Here is a 20,619-nt window from a genome sequence, read left to right as displayed (position 1 = left end):
CCTTCTTTCTTTCTAGGCATTAGGCAATATTATTTTATTTTAAGCAAAAAACAGTGAATATATCCTGGACGAAGCTGTTTACACCAAGCACTATGGATATGACTTCTTCACAACTGGTGCAGTCAAACTCGTCGCAACAAACTTCAGGGGACCAGAAAATATGTTGTATCCAGTATGAAATGATTAAAAATCTCCTGTTTGGGACAAAATTCGTTGAAACCGATGAATTATATTTGAGGACCTTGTAAAATTCAATTTATTTCTTAAGAAAGCATCGACTTAAAACGAAGTTCACTGCACCAGTAAGACATGTAGAGTAAAGTACGCATAAGTTGGATCACTTGGGACCGTGATTTCTGGTTTGACTTGGAGTGCATATTCTCAGTTACACATGTACAAAAGATCTTGCTATTTTTCGTAAGAGAAGTTTTTCGTACGTAAATGGACGCAGCCTAAATGTGATAAATACCATATAATTTCTATGAATAATAGAACATTTCTCTTAGAATTATGATTTATAGCGCGACAAAAATCAAATTCATATGATGCATGTGCGCGTGCGAATCTGCCAGCCAGAAGGCAAGACAACTACAAGCCTATCAGGGTAATGGTAAGCCATGACAGTGTCATGTCAAACCCACATGAACTACAGTCAAATTCATCTGCATCTGAAGGTCAAAGAGGACGATTGACATTATTGACGTTATTTTTTTTCTCCAATCTAAACATATTGTATTTAATGTTCTGTTTTTACACGCACAACATTATATACTACTACCCTGCTAATCGCGTGACAATAGCTTGAGAATCATAAATCAGTGTAAAGTAACTTGTCTATTCTATCTTTTACTGACAATAATGATTACTGAAGTTGTGCCACCTATGCATTAAATACATGTATTCAGTTAAGACAGATCTTGGAATTTTTGATCTGAGTTAGAAACATGAAAATATATGACAATTGTTAATTGGACAGAGATATTCTATCTGAGTCCGCCTTATGAAATCTGACTTAATCGTATATTTTGTACCATCTTATTCTAAAATGCACTGGGACTTCAGAGATTGACAGACATGTGTGTATATCTGAGTTTAGCACATCCGAACTATGCATTCTCTAGTGTACTTTTACTCCCCATGAATTCACATACCTTTCTCAATTACGAGTACAAGTGGTACTTTACACACATTAAGATATATTTACAGTCAAACTCAGATAATTAGTCATCAATGGATATGATGTCTCATTACTGAAGTCAGAACTATTCTCGAGTCCCAATTTGTATTTTCAATTCAATTTACTAGTAGCATTAGTCATTTGGATTAGGCATCAAAACAATGACCATCTCAGCTATGACGAGATAAACGAGATATTCCTTTTTTAACAATCGTAATTTACTAACATAATTTACAAATATACATTCAATTATCACAGACAAATAAAAACTAGACTGGCCATTTATATCAGGCGGCCAGTTCATACCGTAAGTGAACAATTACACCTTAAAATCTTACACTTTGCTCAACTCAGAAGACGTGACTTGATAAATAAATCAAACCTTTGCTCAAACTTTTGATCCGATATCTAGAACAAAACAATCAAACATCCCCCCAACTCTCCGAGTGGAAACATCCCCCAACTCTCCAAGTGGAAACATCCCCCAACTCTCCGAGTGGAAACATCCCCCAACTCTCCGAGTGGTTGTCCAAATTCATCGTCTGAGTTTCACAAAACAAAATGTACAGGATTAGGCTATCAGAGATTAGATTATTGTTTAATATAATTCATGATAAAACCTAAAAGTAAACTTACTAATAGCAAATTACAATTGAATGAAATTATCTCGGATTATTTTCCATACGGTCGAGGCATTCAATGCAATGTATTTGCAACGTGTCGACATCTGGACATAGTTTACCACAACACGGACACTTATATTGGTCACTGTTAACACGTTGATTCGGTTGTGCCATTGCTTGATTCCCCTGAAATATAGAATTCAGTGCAAATGATCAGTAAGAATATTTCGGAAACAAAAAGATATTTTGGGGACGCATTTCTAGAGAAATGTCTCACCGCGGGCTGCTGGTAATGTTGTTGAGGAGGATACGGGTAACCCGGATGTACCCATTGCTCGTGACCTGGATAATATCCGTATGTTTGATTTGCTAATGAATATTCCTCATTCTGTTGCATGCCTGCTATATTTGCACGGGAACACATCTCGACTTGTCTCTGTAAACGTTCGCATTCATCTTTCGCTGATTCTAGTTCAGCACGTGCTTGCTCCCGTGCTTCTCGCTCTTGTTGGAAGTCCGACATGTACAATTCCATCTGAAATACATAGAAATATAATCATTGCATATATTGCATATATCTTTTGAGCATCTCAGATTACTGACCATGTCCTATCATCATGGCTTATGGCATTTCCTTTTTGAGATAGAAAAGTGACTATAGGTGTTGAGAATAAGAATTACCTGTTGTTTTAAGACAACACATTGATCTTTTGTTTCTTGCAGTTCTCGCTGCACTAAATGAAGTTTTGCTATCTCATTGTCTTTCGCTTCCAAAGCCTCTTTAAATCCAAGGATTTGAATATGAGCGTGTTTAAGCTGTTCTTGAGTTCTTCCATGTAGATCAGTCCCTTGTTTCTTCTGTTTTACAATAAAAGCTCATGTAATACATAAATCTGATATCAATATTTGAACTACTTGACAGAGAATACGACTGAAAAATTTTCATACCAATTGTATTTCGAGATCATCACATCTGGTCTTGTAATATTCACAAGACTTCAACATTTCATGGTGATCCTCCAGCAACTGATTGAAATGACGGCTTAAATCTTCCAACTGGGTTCTGAATAACATCATGATCAGTGCCAATAACTTACCAGCGAATAATGGAGTAGTAAACGAACATTTAAATGTTGATATACATACTTGCACTCAGCTAGCTGTTTGTCTTTAACTCCCATTATCTGTTCGAAATTTGTGAGACCTTGAGTTAAATGACCAACCTTCTCTTTCTCAGATTGTACCTCACATGCGTACACATTACATTGACCATCTAACTCTTTAGATCTGTAAGTTGCAGTTAAGTGAAGATACATTAAATTTTTCCAACCACTTTTCTGATTCTCATGCAACTTTCCTAAGCGTATAATGCCCTTCATACCTTCGTTTTTCTATTTCCAGTAACTTGTTGCTGGTTTCTAATTGTTTCTGCACAAACTCATATTGCTGAATATGAGTCTGTAATTGTTTTTCCAAATTTTGGACCATTTCTACCGAAACCATTTGAGTCTGAAATTCATTTACTTTATTGTCAGTTGTACAATCCAATCAATGATGTAGGACAATAAATTCTAAATGTGTATAGTGAACGTACGTACCTCCTTTATCTTACATTCTCTCAGTTGTTGTGTCAGGTTTTCAACTTGTTCCTTAGTTTCCTTCCGTAATTTTCTTGAGGACTGCTCATAGAAACTAACCTTCTCAGCATTTTCTTTCATCAAGGTTTCCTTTGATGCTAGTTGTGTTTTCAGGTCAGAGATCTGCGCAAATAGAGAATATTTGAACGCTATCACAACTCCTCTCTCAACTGAGATAAGAGAGATAACCTGAGATAACCTACCACATTAGCCTGTCTTTTTAGTTCCTCAGACAGGTTACATACTCGTTCACGTTCTTCTTGCAGCTGATGTACTACCTTTTCACGTTTTGCTTTGTCTTCAGCCGCTTCTTTTGGATCTGGACCTTTCTGAACTTCAGACATTACTCTTTTCACATCTGTATAATACGTGATATCCGACTTACAAATGTATTTAGTGAACAAATATAATATTCTTAAGATGAACTGTGTACTCATTAGAACATGACAGTAGAACCGATTTAATCCAGATCATTTGAAACTGATTAAATTCATCCGCTTTGAGAAATCCTGACTGAACATCATATTTCAAATATATCTATGTATAGGCGGATCATAAATTCTATCTGTATTAGATCAAAATCCAGATTAAACTGATAAATTTTTTTACTGTCCATGTATACATACCGGACTCCTTGACCTTAATGAACTCATCAACATGAGACATAAGATCATCTGTATTCAATAAATAAGACAAACTGGAATCAATCTTATCACGAGCAGCTTCAGCATTCAATTGATTATTCATGGCTAACAGTACATGTTTCTCTTCGTTCATTGTTTCCACTGATTTCTTCTGCTTTTCTATTTCTTCCTTCATCAAATTATTCTCAGCATTCACTTCATTATACCGTTTTTCAAGGTTCTCATTTTCATTTTCCAGTTTCTGTTTCTGTTCAATAAGTTTGCCTTTTTCATCTTGTAAAACTTTCAAGTCTTTAAGAATCGAATCCATCTTAACCTGAACTTCATCCCTCTCCTTCAAAACGACAATGAATTTTGATTTTTCCTCGTTCATTGCCTGGTTCAAATTTGTGATTTCAGTTTCATATTGAGCCTGAAAAATGATGACCAAATATCATGGTTAATACAGTAAATCATTGAATAGGTTATCATTCATTGATATCGTTGAATACCTGATTGGTTTTGTATTCCGAAATGTGTTTATTCAAGAGCTCAATTTGAGCCTCATCAGCGCGAATTACAGCCTCCTTTTCTTGTTGAGCATTCAAGAAATCGATTTCCATTTGTTTATAGGTTTCAACTTGTTTTCGCAGGATATCAAGTTCTTTCAGCACTGAAGTATGTCTAGCTGACTGACTGATTTCTCGAGCTCGCAAATCTTCGATTTGTTTCTGCATCTCTGCAACCTCAGTTTTCCAAGAAACATGCTCAATTTCACTATCGTCCGACGAATGGCCAGGATTACCATCTACTGCATCTGTGACTTCTTTATCGACAATCTCTGCCTTTATTTGTGAAGCAACATCATTCTGAAAACAGAGAGTATAATAAAACATAATGACATAATATTCATTTCATCATCAATTTAATTTAGGTCACACAAATACATGATAGAAATGGGAAATTGATGATGTTCAGGCCCCTTGGGAAAAAAGGGCTTAAGTTATAATGATGAATGAACTTAAGAGAAAATAACTTATTCTAGCTCAATTTGATAATCGGTATTGGATGAAAAACTTACAGTTTCTAAATTTCCAGCTCTTAATAAACTGATTTCTCTATCAGCTGCTTGTTTACTGTCTTTCAAAAATTGATTGGCTGCTTCTAATTCCGTTATTCTGATTTTCAGGTCCGGCATCTTTAAAAGTTAATCAGGAAAGCTTTTCAAAGATTTATTCGTGAAGATCTTTTGACCTTATTATAAAATGATGGCGAGAAAAAAGTCACCTCCTTATCGTCGGAAACTCTATATTCAAGATCTTGAATCTTGCTCTTCAATTCAGCATTTTCTATACGTAAAACCCCAATTGTCTCCTTCGCTACTTGGGCTTTCTTATTCCACAGAGCGCTGGACTCCATTGTTTGTTTTCTCCATTCAATCAAACGCTGGCATTGCTCATTGATATCTGCATTACTTTTCAATAATGTTTCTATAAGAGATTAATGTATCACACAACTTTACTGCAAGTATTCATAAACTTTCTTAGGCTTTGATATAATAATGGAGGTCAGAGTCAGTTGCTCAAAAGTAGGTTAACTCAAAGTAAACTGGTGGACAACCATCGAGACAATCGAAATCACATTTGGAATTTGTCCAGCAGTCACCTCTTAACAACTTTTGATCAACTGGCTCCAGTTCCTTAAGTTCTGAATAAGATTAAGAGTAGAATTTTTCATTGAAACTGCAGGGCACAGAAGAATTCAAGGCTATAAGTTAAATATTTTGCTACCTTTAAGTTCTTGATTTTCTTGCAGTAAATCTCGAACCTTCTGAATCGCATCTTCAAGATTCAAGTGGCTGGTAATTGAATCCAATGAGAAGTGAATATTATCGAATTCTTGAGGGGCGCAGTCTCCCGCTCCGGCAACAACGTCATCACCATCCGAATTTTCACGCGATAAAACAACAAAATCAGATGAAGTATAACTGGGTAAAGCACAATCGACCTCAGAATGATTCATCCTTTTCTTCTGAAAGTAAATATTCTCATTGAAACAGTTCTACGCAAACGGGAGATATCGAAAGTTCGAGTTTCATTCAACTTTTCAAAAAACCCAAAACCCGGAAGTCTAGATTCTAGATTAGTTAGATAGAAGTAGAATATTAAATTCAGAGAATTCAAAAAATCAAGCCGTTTTGACCACCCCGTCCGTCCATTTAGCATCAAATACTCGTATATATATATATATATATCTCGTTAAGATATTACCACATACCTGTGATTTCAGCCACAATATTGTAGTATATCTCGTGAAGATTAGTCAAAACGGAATTCGTGTTTTCTGGGATTCCCCATCTTCGTTACGTTGTTTAGTAGTCGCGTGCCAGAAGCGCGTCCCGCACTGGTGCGCTACACCCCGTCTAGTAGCGCCATCTACCGAATATCTCTCAGTGAGCGAGGATCAAAATGATGTAAAACTTCATGAACTTTATTTTAATTTTCCTACTCATAAGTATAGTAAATTGGCCAAGTAAGTTCGATTAACTGTTAGATATTTTGATTTATTGACTGATTGCCAAAATATCAATCCTTCAAATTCTCCTCAACCACCTCAACTAACTCAATGTTTAAAACTCTGGTGGGGTGTACGTACTACTTCGTGGTTGGTGAGGCCCTCGTCCATTAGTTAGACCAGTGTACCCCGTGATACCTCACTCAGGGGCACCCCAGGGTCAAAGGCTGAAACTATTGGCCTGGCCCTGGCCTGGGGTCACGCAACTGGTAGTCCAACCACGTATGCTTGACTACTGAGCTGAAATGACTGGCTGTCCGTAGGTTGGAAGTTTGTCCCTAATTAGTTCATACCAAGGTCAGTGTGGTGTCCAGTCAGTTGTGACCAGTCCTACTCCTGGTTTGTGTGGTGTCAATATGCTTTATTCTTTTCACACTACCACCTAGAGTTTCTCATTTCATTAATGAATAGCTTCCATGCAGTGTTAGACCCCCAGAGTTTTTAATTCCAAACGGGCAATTTTTACCTCAAAATAAATTAATATTTAGCAAAAAAATTGTGTACATGTAGACAATGTAAGAAATGTATTGCTTCCCTATTCCAAAAAAATAGATAAACCATATTTTTATTTAAAAGATATTAAATATAGGCCTACCCGTACTACGTTAGGCCTAGGATAATTCATTCAATCCTTGTAGTTGAATCTAAAAATTTAGCATCAGGGATACCAGGATTTTACATGTACAAAGTCCCCTTAAAAACCTTGTACAAACCCAGTTGATTGTGCTTAACAGTGGTACGACAAGCAAACTATCACTTCATCTTTAAAGAGAGATGTCAAATTGGTTTCATTTAGGCAGTAGTTGAACATTTAAATGTCAATATTTATGATTTGCTGAACAATTTCTAAGTAGCCTTTGTGATGGCCTCAGTGATCCAAGTCAACAAAACACTTTTACTTAAGCATGAATCTGTCTTATTTTGTTAATATATATATATATATATATGTCTAAAAACTTAATCTCCTAAGCCCAAGGCTTAGTATTACATAATCAATTCATTATCTAAATGCTGGAAAAGAATGGACATTTTATACAATATTAGGGACATAACTAAACTAGTCAAAACAGCCGTTTTTTTTTTTCAAGAGTTTCTGTATTTAGCCGATGTCACGCTTCCATTAATAAATTTGTTGAGAACTCACTATAGTAAATTGTCTATTGTGAAATACCGGTATTTCAGGTATTTTGTATTATCCGCCGTGTAACGGACTACCTAGGGAGCGGCCACATTAAGCATACTACATAATCATTATCATTCTGTGGACTTTACTAAAACGAGAGTTCAGAGTAAGTTTTGTGTTAGGCCTAATATCGTGTCAGGTATTTCAAGTGTATAAAGGACAGAAAAATGTTAAGTTTTTGAAAATGGGTATATGTTATTTAATCACACTTCTGATGCGTTCGTTGACTTAAGGCATTCCCTTGAAATTTCTATTGATATCAGCACTAGTGTTTTATCGCTTAACACATCAGATGGCAGTAGGCAGCTCCGAGCTATATATTGTGATATCAAAGTCTGAAAGATAATTGAACGCCGATATCTATGTTTAGGGATTGATTTAATTATCTCACTATGCATTTAATATAAAGATTAAGAGTTCAGTAGGAAATATTTCGCAATCTTTTGTATATGAATCGTAGACTGTAGTCTAATTGGGTGTAGCGTTAGTCGGTGGCACAGTGTGTATACGTCTCATTCAAGCACATGGCGTGCTACTGATAGGAGCTGTTCTCGTCGCTGTCTGTGTCTCTATATCGGATACCCACCGAGACCCGTTCTCTTACAATACTAAGGTTTGTACTTCAACGGCGATGTCAAAAGTTTTCGCATGTACGAGGTTGACACGAAGTTGACCACGAATTTGACCACAGAATCTGTTGTATTATTTGGGTTTCTTCGATAACAAATCATCTCGCGGCGTGGCCCACATTTTGATGAAGTTTCTATAGCCGATGCTCGGAGAGAGGAGTTTTTGTGATTTGTTGAAATGAGGCGTTTATGCACGGCTCGGAATACGCCGCGATACGCGTTCTTTATCAACGATAACAAACGAATCTTTTCGCGATTTGTTCCCCGATTCAGAAGATACATCGCGATCGTTGGCACTTCAAATTGCGAGTCGTAATTTATTGAGGATATGCAAAGTAGCGGAAGCAAAAAACCGGAGTTTCATGTTTTGGAAGTTTTATTTTTAGCTTCACGTCGATGTAAAAGCGGTAAATTGTAAATCATATACTTGTAGAATGCATCAGGTTATTTGAGATTTTATCAGAGGATAATTCACCCTGCCTTATTCATATGTGAGTTTTTGCTAGCGTTAAAGCGTCTTTTTGCTTTGCTTATCAGAACATGAATTTCTAGATTATAAATGATATATTTGATACTTTTTGATTAGTCGCGTTGAAACAAGTTGCTTAAAAGCTAAAAAGTCCCTTGGTACTCCTCTGAGCTTCATTGACCCGTTGCTGTGGGGGAGTGCTGCAAGCGCATGTCTCGGGTGTAAACAGCGCAAAAAGGAACATCTTTTTCTGAACTGTTGCTGTCCCAGTGGGGAACATGTGTTTTTAGCAATACTTTCTTACAACTATATCTTCGGGTAAGTATGCTCCATTACTGCATTAGTGTCGATTTCAAAGTTAGAAAATAAGATTAGTTGAAGAAAATAAGCTTTTAGATTTTTAATGCAGTGATGGTTGTGGGTCGATCTGAAATATTGAATCATTTCTCTTCTACGAAGATATCAATCCTCGTTTAGGGCAGATTAATTTATTGTAGCATTATGCGGTTTCTAGGCACTTTGCAAATTGCTGCGTTATGTCATCGCACAGTTCTCAAAATGCTGGTTCCTCATATAGCGGGACATATTTCATGATTTATGTGTGATAATGGCATATGATATATCCATTAGCTCTTGAATCAAATCTAGGCAATTACCGAGACAGGTGTCTGTACATTTATTTCTTTTAATTATTCATGCAATGTCACAAAAACGGGATAAAAGTTGCCGTTAAGCTTCACGCAGGTGTTTATATGTATGAGGTAATACATGTTGTTTTGAATATCAAAATGTCGAAATACTATCGGCTGATTTTCTAATTGAAACGCGATGATTCCTCAGATTTTGGGTCGTGATTAGCTGAATTAAAAATTGGACATGGCCCGGGGACATTTATGTGACCAAGATGGTGTATGCTTTCTTTCTCATATAAAACACTATATTCACCGTTTGGTTAAATGCCCTCCTATAAAGCCATTGCTATTCATGTATTGTTGGACGGTGGTCATCCGGTGAGATGCACGGAGAAAGGCTCTAAGATTTTTGTTCGTATTATAATCAGTTTTTCTGAGTTCAGATTCCGTCGCTTTTGTCGAACACGTTGACTATATTGAATAGGGGGTAAATGTGAAATAGAACGATTGTGGGAAAATGACAAAAGTTTGTTTCGTGTTTTGATATAGTGTAGCAGGGATTTTAGGAAAGTTCAGTATTTGAGGTCATGCTGGAAATCGATGGGCGCGAAGTAACTTTATCATTGCAGTTTATCTTTGCGGTATGAAGAAGCTCGATGAGGCAGCATTTCAAACATTATATTTTCGTTTCTACCGTTCATTGAGATATATTGATCATCAGAGATCGTGGTAAATGTCATGGGAAAATATGGCGTAAGTTATGCCAGTTTGAACGTGTCTTGACACATAAAACTCGTTTTTGGAATTTTTTCTCAAGTCGTCTTTTCTATGACATTCCACTTGTCGGCAGGGGTGTAGTGGGAAGTACGTAGTATCTTAATTTCGTTTTTGTTTCATAATGATTCGAGAGATCGTCAATTATTAAATTGCACGCCTTCTAGTTGATAGTGGGTGTATTACTAATCTGTTATTCTCCGGGTGTTTGTTTAAAATGCCTTGTAAATTCTGCTTTAAAATCCTCGCAAACCCTTTTAAAGTATAATACACACAAACATGTAAGAATGTATGCGTAAGATAATGGGTTTGTCTGCAATATGAACTTGACCTAAGTTTGAGCTATTTCATTTCGTCAATGTTGGAAGTATTATCGCTTATATATGTGTGAAATATCGAACTCATTTATTACTTTGTTCTTCTCATTTCAGAACATGGAACTAATGAGATAATTTACACATCGGAGATAAAAACGTACAAACAATAAAACAGGCATCATGAGGAATATATTTATTGAGATTCTGATGTTAGTTTATGCGATGCTTCTCTGCACTTGTTGCGTGGATGGAGTAAGAACATATATAGTGAACACATTCAGCGATCCTTCGAATCTCGGCGAATTCAATCATTTAGCGATCGACCGAAATTCTCAAACAGTCTTCATCGGTGCTGTCAATTCCTTGTATCAGTTAAATTCAAGGTTGAATCTACTGAAAACTGCTATAACCGGGCCTCATAAAGACAATCCACGCTGCCCACCGGATAACTGCGTGTGTACCGATACGGCTAATTGTCATCTGTATAAAAAAGTGCTCACGGATAGCGTTTGTAAAGGTTTAGTTATAGATTACGACAACAATAACATAATTACGTGCTCAAATCTACTTCAAGGATACTGCGTAAAACGTAAATTGGATTCTATCGATATAACGACATCTCAAAAATATCATTATAAAGTTCCGTGGGATAATTCGTCTTCGACTGTGATGTTTATATCGAATGGGCCGGGTTCGGGCCTGCGTCCGGTACCCGTTCTATATATCGCCGCTACTCGCAGTACGGTCGGTGAGAGCGCGTATAAAGATATCGTACCGACGATTAGTAGCCGCAGTTTAGATACTCTCGATTACGCGAAAAACGACCACTTGCGAACGAAATCCGCCATTTCGATCGAAAGCCAAATGAGAGACAGTTTCCGCGTGAACTACGTGCACGGGTTCGGCGCCGGAGGGTTCAGTTACTTCACGACCGTACAACGTCGTAATCGCGATTCGCTCGCTTACGAAAGTAAACTCGTACGGATTTGTCAATCGGACGACGCGTATCGTTCGTACGTGGAAGTACCGCTGAAGTGTCATTTCGCCGGAACCAGTTACAACTTGGCGCAAGCGATGTACGTCGGTAAAACCGGGGTACACGTCGCGCGGAGTCTGAAAGTAACGGAACTGGTCGATGACGTCCTGTTCGGCGTTTTCTCGATCGGTCAACCGAACACCGATCAGCCGACATCCCGGTCTGCGCTGTGTATGTATTCGTTGAAGGAGATCCGGAAAATATTTACTCAGAATATTCGCGCCTGCTTCCAGGGAAATGGATTTACGGGACCCGATCATCTCGTCAATCCTCAACCGTGTAGTAGTGGTGTAAGTATCATTAACCCTTCACTCACTACATTCCACACGCGTTCACACTACTTTCCTTAGAATATCCTCAATTTAGTCGGTTCTATTTTAGAATGGACTTTTAGAAGTCCGTTACATTATAAAACAGTCTCATTTAAACCGACCAAAAAGACTGATCCAGATCCACTTTGTATTTTTTACATCTATGAGTGTGAATAGAAAATAGCTTTTATTGCCTGTTAATCACACTGTTGCGTCTAGCTGGACCAGTGATATCATTTGATTTAAAAATGTATATGAGCGCACAGCATTGATTTGGTCTGTTCTAAATTGGTCTGTTCTTGGTACAGGCCAAATTAGAATACGCTAATGTAGTTATTAACCCTTTATTGTCCAAGAACATTGTGTGTATACAGTCAGTCCTAGTGGGGATCAGTTATCCTTCAACGCTGTGTTAATGGGTGTGTCACTGCGTATCATTAATAACTCTACAACAATCCACCATTCGGCAACCATAGAATTTTTGAAAAATATGAAAGAACAGCTATTAATGTGGCATTATATTTTCAAAGGGATTTCCTCAGGCGTTGGCGTAGTTTTTTTTCAAGTTTCCGTAGTTTTGCTGCTGGGAGATTTTGTGTATCGGTAAAACACTGTATTGGACAGGTTTCACTCTAGATTCTGTGTTTGATGCATTGTTTCTAAATCACTTTGGGATCTAACATGAAAGTATGCGATGATCAGAGCGAGAAGCCACTGCAGTGTTTAGCATTCTCGTTGACAATAGAAGATAAGTTACGGAATGGCTAAGTGTTTCAGTCAACTTGTGGGCTTTCTATCCGGCACTTACGACTATATTGGCTGATAATAGCTCGGCATTGATTCCTAATTTAGCCAATGATACACGAGATGACTACTTCCACAGAACCAAACTTCCTTCGGGGGAAATTGGTCAGAGTTTATTCATCTGACTAGTGTGACTTCCAGCACTGGATCTAATGCAATTTTTGAGGCGTTTCCGTCACTTTCCATTAAAAAGTGATATTTATACACTACTGCGATCCATGCAACTTACCCTCATATCACTTGCTTAAAACAAACTTTACTTATACCTGAGAGCCCATAACTAGCCGAGTTGATTTTGTGTGTTGACACTTCCTATGAATTATTCAGACTAAGTTAACATCGAGGGACTGGCAGAGCAAATATTTCTCTTCATATTGGCACATTTGATGTGTCTTGAGAAGGATTCTGGATCGCTTTGAGAATATGGAATTAGACGTATTTTATTTCAATAATTGACGATACAGTCAATACATAATGCCTCCTCAGCTTTTTACGTTAGAAGGCTTTTTGATTTTTCTGGCTTTCATTGGAACTAGGGAAGCATACTATATCGATATGAGTCGGAGTGCTGATACCCGCTGGGATACATTCACAGACCCCGCTGGTAAAATGTTATTATTCACGATCCCTGATGTTTGTTGTTAGAGCACATTTATCGGAATGCATTACGTTCTGTGATGTGTTAACATTAGCGACCCTATAATTCTGAATTACCATTGAGATCTACTCCTGTAACAGATGTGTGTCAAACACTTTTGCAAAAATTAATTACCTGAAAGGGATTAAACATATGGTGTATTTATAGAATAGGTCAGCCGGTATGAAATGTGACATACATTGTTTTTTAACGAGGCATTTCAAATCATTACACATTAATGAGAAGCCTTGTTCACTAGATGACACAAATGTCAAACTGTGATCAAAGCCCTAGAATTGTTATTGCAAAAATGTCCATTGTTTCTTCGACCAAATTTCCAAATATAGAGCATGTAGTAGCCTGTGCCAGATTAAGCAAATTCTGGTTCGGGACAGTTAAACCCGGGCCAAATCATCTCCTCGTGATCGCCGCTTAAATGTATCTTCTCCCACGATCGTATGTCCCCTCACCACGGCCAATTCTTATTCCAGATTATTTCATTTCAGTCATTTCAAATCGACCAGGCTTATTGCGGAAAACACGATTACAACCATCCGATCAATGGAACTATACCGGTCACTGCTATAGCGCTGAAAACATTTCACGCATCTGGATTATCGTCACTGGCTGTCATTCCTACGATGAACTATACAGCTGCATTCCTCGGCACATCTAACGGTCATATCAAAAAGGTACGATGATATAGTAGACCGTTTGTAATGAAAAATCTCCCTATTCTTTGTATTGCTGGCGTTTCGTTTGATATTCCTACTTTGTTTCAGGTTATTATTGAATCGAGTTCATCCGCTCATGAATATGAAGATATTACGATTGACCAAGGCAGTAAAGTGAACCCGGACATGCTTCTCAGCACGAACAATAATTATCTATACGTGATGACCAGAAGAAAGGTAATTCTAATGCGCCTGTGTTCATGTATGTTTCCCCTTATCAAAAAAAAGTTTTGCTTTTAACATCGGCCGTCAGTGTTGATTCATACGTATGATTGCAGTATTCTAACGGTGATCTCTTATGACAACTGTTGCCTGCATTCTTCAGCAAACTTCTCTACAGTTCAATGCAGCTCTGAATGTAAAGAATTAACGAAAGCCTCCAATTTATTACTGTCTAATTCAAGTAGTACCGCCAGCTACGGATACGTTTAATGCGATAGTTTTGATGATCTACTTTTTACAAGTAAAATATAAAAGTTTTATCAAATGTGAAGTGGCCCGAAGATTATGAATGAAAACGTGTTTCAGCATGAATAACCTTGACCTGTCTTCCCGGTTATTGAATCTCCATCCGCCCTAATATTTGTTCTGCCTAAACAGGTCGAAAAGATAAGGCAGCTGAAGAGGTGTATTCGAGGCTCCTAATGGAGTACTCGGTTTTTATTTGATAAAACAATACAAATGATGTTTAAAGATGCGATTGGCATTGACTGGTAGAAATGTATTCCAAATTCCTGAGTGGTATAATCTGTTACAATATTGACTGATTCTTCTCACTGCGCGGAGAAAAGATGACTTCGCCAGTTGAGTCTTATGAAATTTATAGGATATCAATAGCCGCTGTGGCTTCCATAGTTCACCATCTACGCGAAGAGAAATTAACTTGATCCCGGTTTATTTACGATCACGCGATCTTGCGCTGTAGTTAGAAAAATCGAATACGAATTGGCGCTGATTGGGAGTTGTTTGCTGCGACTACGAACGAACTGCGCATAATTGATCGGTTTAATTATCACATTCCATCCTACAGCGGAAGGTTATACCACAAGCTAGGTACTAGGTTATAGATAAGACCTATAGGACATCCGGCCAAAATATAGTTCATTCTTCCATTCATAAAACAGAAATGATTAGTTGATATTTAATTGTTACTAGTAGCACTCGGTGAACTGTTAGATCGAAGAGCCGTTAGTTCCATGAATCACTCACATGAACTAAGATTCTAGTGAATCGGGATTAACGGGGGATTCATTCGGTGAAATGAAATGAGCAATTACTGTGATCCTGAGTGATGAGAGAAGAACAGAAACGGAATACGTTTCACCACAAATCATCAATACGATCGAAGACTCTAAACGTGCTACGATATAAAACATGTGTCTTAATGTAGAAATTTATCCGATCTCTATATTTCTATATGATAGTCATTGCGAATGGTCCCCGAGCGTCGGACTCATTGACAGGACCAATATTGGCGTCATTTTCTCGTAACAGATCACCGGACCCTCGAGATCCGAGGTAAAATATTATTACACAGGTGAATGCCCGATAGTTAATAACCATACAGCTCGCGGTACTTTCATATTAGTTCGTAGCACATCAATCGAGTAGGTGTATGGTTTATTTCACACATCACTGATGTTGTGATGAGATCTTTCTCTTTTCTGCCAGTTTCCGATAACGTTTATTCAAAAGTCGCTTCATCGTTGTCGCGTTAAACGCCAGCGCGCGCCCCGCTCACATATTCATAAATTTCTAATCGAGCGAGTGATCTCAAATCGATGCTAAGAAGCCGCGTTGATTTATTAATTTCCTGAATGTAAGAGGTTCTTGATTCGATATATTGTTGCCACTGATCGGTTGATAATCTGGTTGAGATTTCATCGTTTCGTGTTGGAGGCTGTCAAGCTGTAGCGATTCACCGCCGATATGCGCAGCTGCTAAGATATTTTCAAATCGTGTTGTTGTTGGAGAAAGCAAGTTTCAAATTGGTCGATTTCCACAGACAAGTTTCTGTCTAATTTAATTGAAGAAAAAAAAGACTCAAAGAGCATTTTAGCGTTTTGACTCGTTTTGATTAGAAAAGGTATTCTAGCAGTTCCATATTGACAAGAATTCATAGCCTTATCAGGAATTTTTGACAACATTTTTGACATTGAGTCTTGTAAACCTCTAAAAGACCTCGGATCTGTGTCTGCTAGTTTAGAATGTGAGCTGGGGAACTTTATTTTGTTAGAGAAACAAGAAAAACTTCGGAATAAACAGATGTCGACGTAAGATTGTCTAAAACTACAAGAATCGATGAGAAGACATTTTTGTAAACAATGTTGTCCGTTGATTGAGCCGTTGTGTTAAGAGTGGTTGACACGTCTAATCCCGCTGTAACAAAACCTATAATACCCCGTGTACATTTAGGCGTACACCCCGGATAACATTGTCTGAATGTGAAGAACCCTGATGAGTCAACTGCTGCGAAGACGTGGTCAGGATGTTCGGAATGTTTCCAATCGGAATTCTCACTCTCGTAGATAAATCAATCGCGTATTAATTGTTGAAATCGATAACGGGCACCGATCTGATGTGAGATTGATGTCGACGGTCGCCGCGATATCGACGAAGGTAGATTGATCATGGAAGATGAGATGCGACTGTTTGCGTTTCTAGATCGATAATTAAACGTCGTATTAAATATATTAGGTTTAATTCAATTACAGGCGGGTTTAATGTCGTTGACATTCGATTTTCAGCTTATATTCCGCTATGTATCGGATTATCTCACAATGTCGTATCAAATATTGATTAGAAGATTCTAGAACCAAATTGAAATATTCGCAACAAATCAGACTGCAACAGAAACAAGCGCCGAAATAAGGCTCGGTTTTTGGTCTGACCAGGCCTTTACCAAAACACAGCACCGGTCATCTATTCCATGCGAATGCTAACTGGTTCTGGAAGTGATTCACCTCACTTGCCACAGCATCATTTGATAGCATTTTAGTAACGAGTGAGTGGTTTATGCGTGAACGTGTTCTAATTACCTTATTAGGCATGGACCGATTTGACTGGATTTAATTGAAGAAACTGGATTTGGTCTGGGCCAACCCTTGTGATCGCCCGGGCTCTAGATTCAGATAACAACGGTTATTACGTAATCCAAAAACTTGTTTCACCAATTTGCATGATTTACGCAAGTGCTCCCTATTCAATACAGACTTCATAATACAAACGGATTTGAGAAGTGAATATGAAACGTGAGCAGGTTCAGACCTAAATTTTGAACAATGAATTCACATTTAGAGCTTGTGTTATGAATGAAACACAAGTTGAAGTGGAGGGGGGTCTTAACCTATGGCGCAATTGTTGATACTTTTTGAGACAGGTGTTTTTGGACATATAGACTAGACTGTATCTGAGTTCATAACTACCAATTACTCAACGGGCCTCTTGAATTAAACTCGACCCTTGTTTGATATAAAATGTTCCGCCTCCATTCACTGATTAATAGGTTCGTGATGCACCTCATCCATCTCGTTCTGTAGATATAAGTTGTTGTATGAGCTGCAGCTGTTTTATGAGTAGAAACCAAAAACCTCAAAATCCATGTTTTTTGAGGATTTCGAACTCTCAAACACGCGACGAGTATCCTCTAACATCAGTTTCAGTGGCTGTCATTATTAACAACTGATTGATTTATGGCAATATGAGATGTGATTGTGCATTTGACAGTTTTTCAAATAGCCAATCAAGCATTCATTTCGTGCAAGGGGTAAAAAGCTACGGGGCTCGCGTGGCGCGCATTTAGATTGAAATTATTCAGAATCATTCGTAAAGCGAGTGTTAGTTTCTTCTTCAGTGCAATCAACTGTCTAACGATGCGGTAAGAAATTGAGTAGTTCAGGTGATTATGTCTGAGAAATTGTCTCTGCTCCAGTTCAAAACGTGACGAAATAAGCTTCATTCTGGCGATGAAACTGTTCGGTGAAACAGTGGCTCATCTCGGCGTTCAAAGCTGATATAACTGTGACTTCAGGTTGAAATTTAAAAGTTCAGTGTCATTAATTTCGTACCCTGTACACGTTTAGTATGTGCGTGCTAGCGTAGGGATGGGTTTACAATGACTTGACCCACAAAAACAAGAATGGCTCTAAGTAGAAAACAAAGTTTATAGGTAATTGAGAACATATTGCACAACTGAGATGATAATATTTATATGATAGAACAGCTGAACTCAGCGTGGAAGCGGAGATAAACATTTCTGTGGTAAAAATTGTGAAATCTGGCATAAATATTGATTTTTTATCTGCCTGATATTATCATGGTAAATCAGAAGAGTAGGTAGGAATAAATCCCCCCTAAGTTGATTTTGGTAGCGAAACTTTATCAAAATTTATCAATATTTTCTCGTATTTATTATGAAAAACTAGATAATTTCATAATGATTTCAACTTTATCAACTCTAGATGACAGTAATTCCTCTAATAACACGTACAATATAATCACTGAAAGCATAATAAGGAATGATTACTTTGGGGACTATATTTTGATTCTAGGGATACGAGTTGGTTGATACACAAATGAAAACTGAATTCGGGAGGATTTTAACCTGTTACCGCAAAAGATGCACAGTCCTCAGAAATGGTTCCTGCCTATATGCAATTTCAAAAAACTTAAATCAAGCCGCATACTTGCCACAGTTATAATAGCTAAACTGTTATCTATATGAGCCCAGAAAATACTGACAAAAGCAACTGTTAGCAACTTATTCTGGTGAAGAATGTTCTCGTTTTGGATGGTAATGTTTTAGTAGTTATTCAGGGAACGGTCTGTCTAGATACTTTTTACCCACGCAATTACGTATTATGCATACGCAATGTATTTCAACATATATTTTTTTTTCTAGCTCATATTTATTAGAAAAATAGCTCCACGGTGATGAAATGATTCCGATCATTTTCAGCATTTGACATCGTATTTTTTCAATTACTTATAAATTTGTTTTATATCGGTTTAAAGCTCGTTAGATTAAGTATTCATGTGTCGATGATTGTTGACAAGTTTCTACAGCTGTTTCTATATTCGAAACCGATCGATACACGGCGTCAATTGTGGTGGAAATCGGTGATTTAAGACGCTGAATGCATTCGAAATGGCTGGAAATAAACTGTACGTGGTGATTTGTGATGCACTCCATTTAACTCCATTTTCTCCGCCTTTTTTTCGAAGTCGCGAAATATTTCGATCGATAGATAAAAATGACCGTCGACCTGAAATGAAAACGTGTAAATTTCGAATAACGGCGAGAAGAATAAATGTGTGTAAATTCGAGTTAAATGAATGATGATAGATTCACGAGATTCGTACGGAATTGTGAGAAATACGAAATGTGAAATTTTTCCCCGTCTACTCGAGGATGATTGAGCTATTGAGTACTGTGTCGGCGGTGCGTTCAGCAAGACTGGAATCTTTAGAAAATCCATACGGTTGAGAGTTTTTATGGGCGAGAGAATATTGCCTCGTAGAACTCGGCCAATTGTTGTTTGAGATTGGCGAGCTTCGATTGTTATTGACAAGCTATCGGCTTTCTGTCTACAATCCTTTGGAGCCGAGCGAGGGCTTTTCTCGGGAGAAGAATGTCAAATTTGCACCGGTGATTTGATCCGAAGATTCCTACGGATTCTTCACTATTCAGGGAATTCTAGTAGTTTATGTATAGGTGTAGGTGGATGTACCGGTATATAAGTCCAGCCCATTCACGACTCGAACATAGTAGCGTCAATTCATGATTTTAGTTTATTCGATGAGTCTGTTGTTACGATGGCATTCGAATCCAATTAGTTTCCTCCCTTTAATCTATTTCAGCGTGTAACTGTTTCTACGTTAATTTTCCTTTAGTTTGTATCATCTCTGATTACTTGAATTAGTCTCTTTGTCTCTGGATTGTATATATATCTCATAATTTCTGTAGTATCTCATTATTCCTGAAGATGACTATTAGGATATAGTCGAAACGTTGAAATAAACTACTATCTCGAAGTTTCATTTTCGGACTTTTTATTATCATTGTGGGATTCTCTCCTCATCGCGTCAACACGGATATAGTGTTCTACCAATCGTGGTAGTAGCATCAATTCATGATTTTAGTTTATTCGATGAGTTTGTTGTTACGATGGCATTCGAATCCAATTAGTTTCCTCCGAACTTTGACATACTGTATATCATTATCGAAGTGGGGAGTGGAAGGTCAAGAAATGCACAATAAGTTTATTTTACGTGTAGATTATTTCTTATTTAATGAATGAACTGAACTTTATGAATGAACTTTGAATTTAGCCGGCTCTTTGTAAGGGTGTGTATACATGTGGGGGCGAGCCCGAACAGAAACACCATTTATATATATCACGATACCGCGGTCTATTATTACAACCAATACATTCAGAAAGTGGTAATATTCTCGTAGTC

General features: G+C 37.6%; 2 protein-coding genes across 5 annotated transcripts in view; one reads left to right on the top strand and one right to left on the bottom strand.

Moving 5' to 3' along the window:
* Positions 1–2: 2 nt before the first annotated feature.
* Positions 3–6,428, bottom strand: LOC141901621 (uncharacterized). Of its 2 annotated transcripts, none has more exons than XM_074788976.1 (14): positions 6,338–6,428; positions 5,851–6,091; positions 5,348–5,550; positions 5,142–5,258; positions 4,573–4,929; positions 4,064–4,493; positions 3,641–3,795; positions 3,399–3,560; positions 3,182–3,309; positions 2,947–3,087; positions 2,749–2,863; positions 2,482–2,658; positions 2,078–2,335; positions 3–1,986 (listed from the first exon to the last, which is right to left on the bottom strand). In XM_074788976.1, exons 2-14 carry the CDS (start codon positions 6,080–6,082, stop codon positions 1,840–1,842), a joined length of 2,622 nt encoding a protein of 873 aa, XP_074645077.1. In that variant the 5' UTR covers positions 6,083–6,091; positions 6,338–6,428; the 3' UTR covers positions 3–1,839. The 2 variants fall into 2 exon arrangements, with proteins under 2 accessions (XP_074645077.1, XP_074645078.1); XM_074788977.1 differs by having other exon boundaries at positions 5,851–6,088; positions 6,338–6,405.
* Positions 6,429–7,840: 1,412 nt separating this feature from the next.
* LOC141901608 (plexin-A4-like) overlaps positions 7,841–20,619 on the top strand; it is a 50,461-nt gene continuing 37,682 nt past the window's right edge. The window contains exons 1-4 of one of the 3 annotated variants that reach the window (XM_074788954.1): positions 7,841–7,923; positions 10,753–11,964; positions 13,933–14,118; positions 14,209–14,337. In XM_074788954.1, coding sequence (XP_074645055.1) covers positions 10,819–11,964; positions 13,933–14,118; positions 14,209–14,337 — 1,461 coding nt within the window. In that variant the 5' untranslated portion in view covers positions 7,841–7,923; positions 10,753–10,818. Of the gene's footprint in view, positions 7,924–8,297; positions 8,431–9,172; positions 9,234–10,752; positions 11,965–13,932; positions 14,119–14,208; positions 14,338–20,619 lie in introns of those variants that run through there. The other 2 variants (XM_074788953.1, XM_074788955.1) reach the window with 2 other exon arrangements.

Source organism: Tubulanus polymorphus, chromosome 3, assembly GCF_964204645.1.
Source record: "Tubulanus polymorphus chromosome 3, tnTubPoly1.2, whole genome shotgun sequence".
NCBI classification, from domain to species: Eukaryota; Metazoa; Nemertea; class Palaeonemertea; order Tubulaniformes; family Tubulanidae; genus Tubulanus; species Tubulanus polymorphus.
Note: the sequence above shows the minus strand (reverse complement) of the source record. Positions and strands in the feature narration are given on the sequence as shown.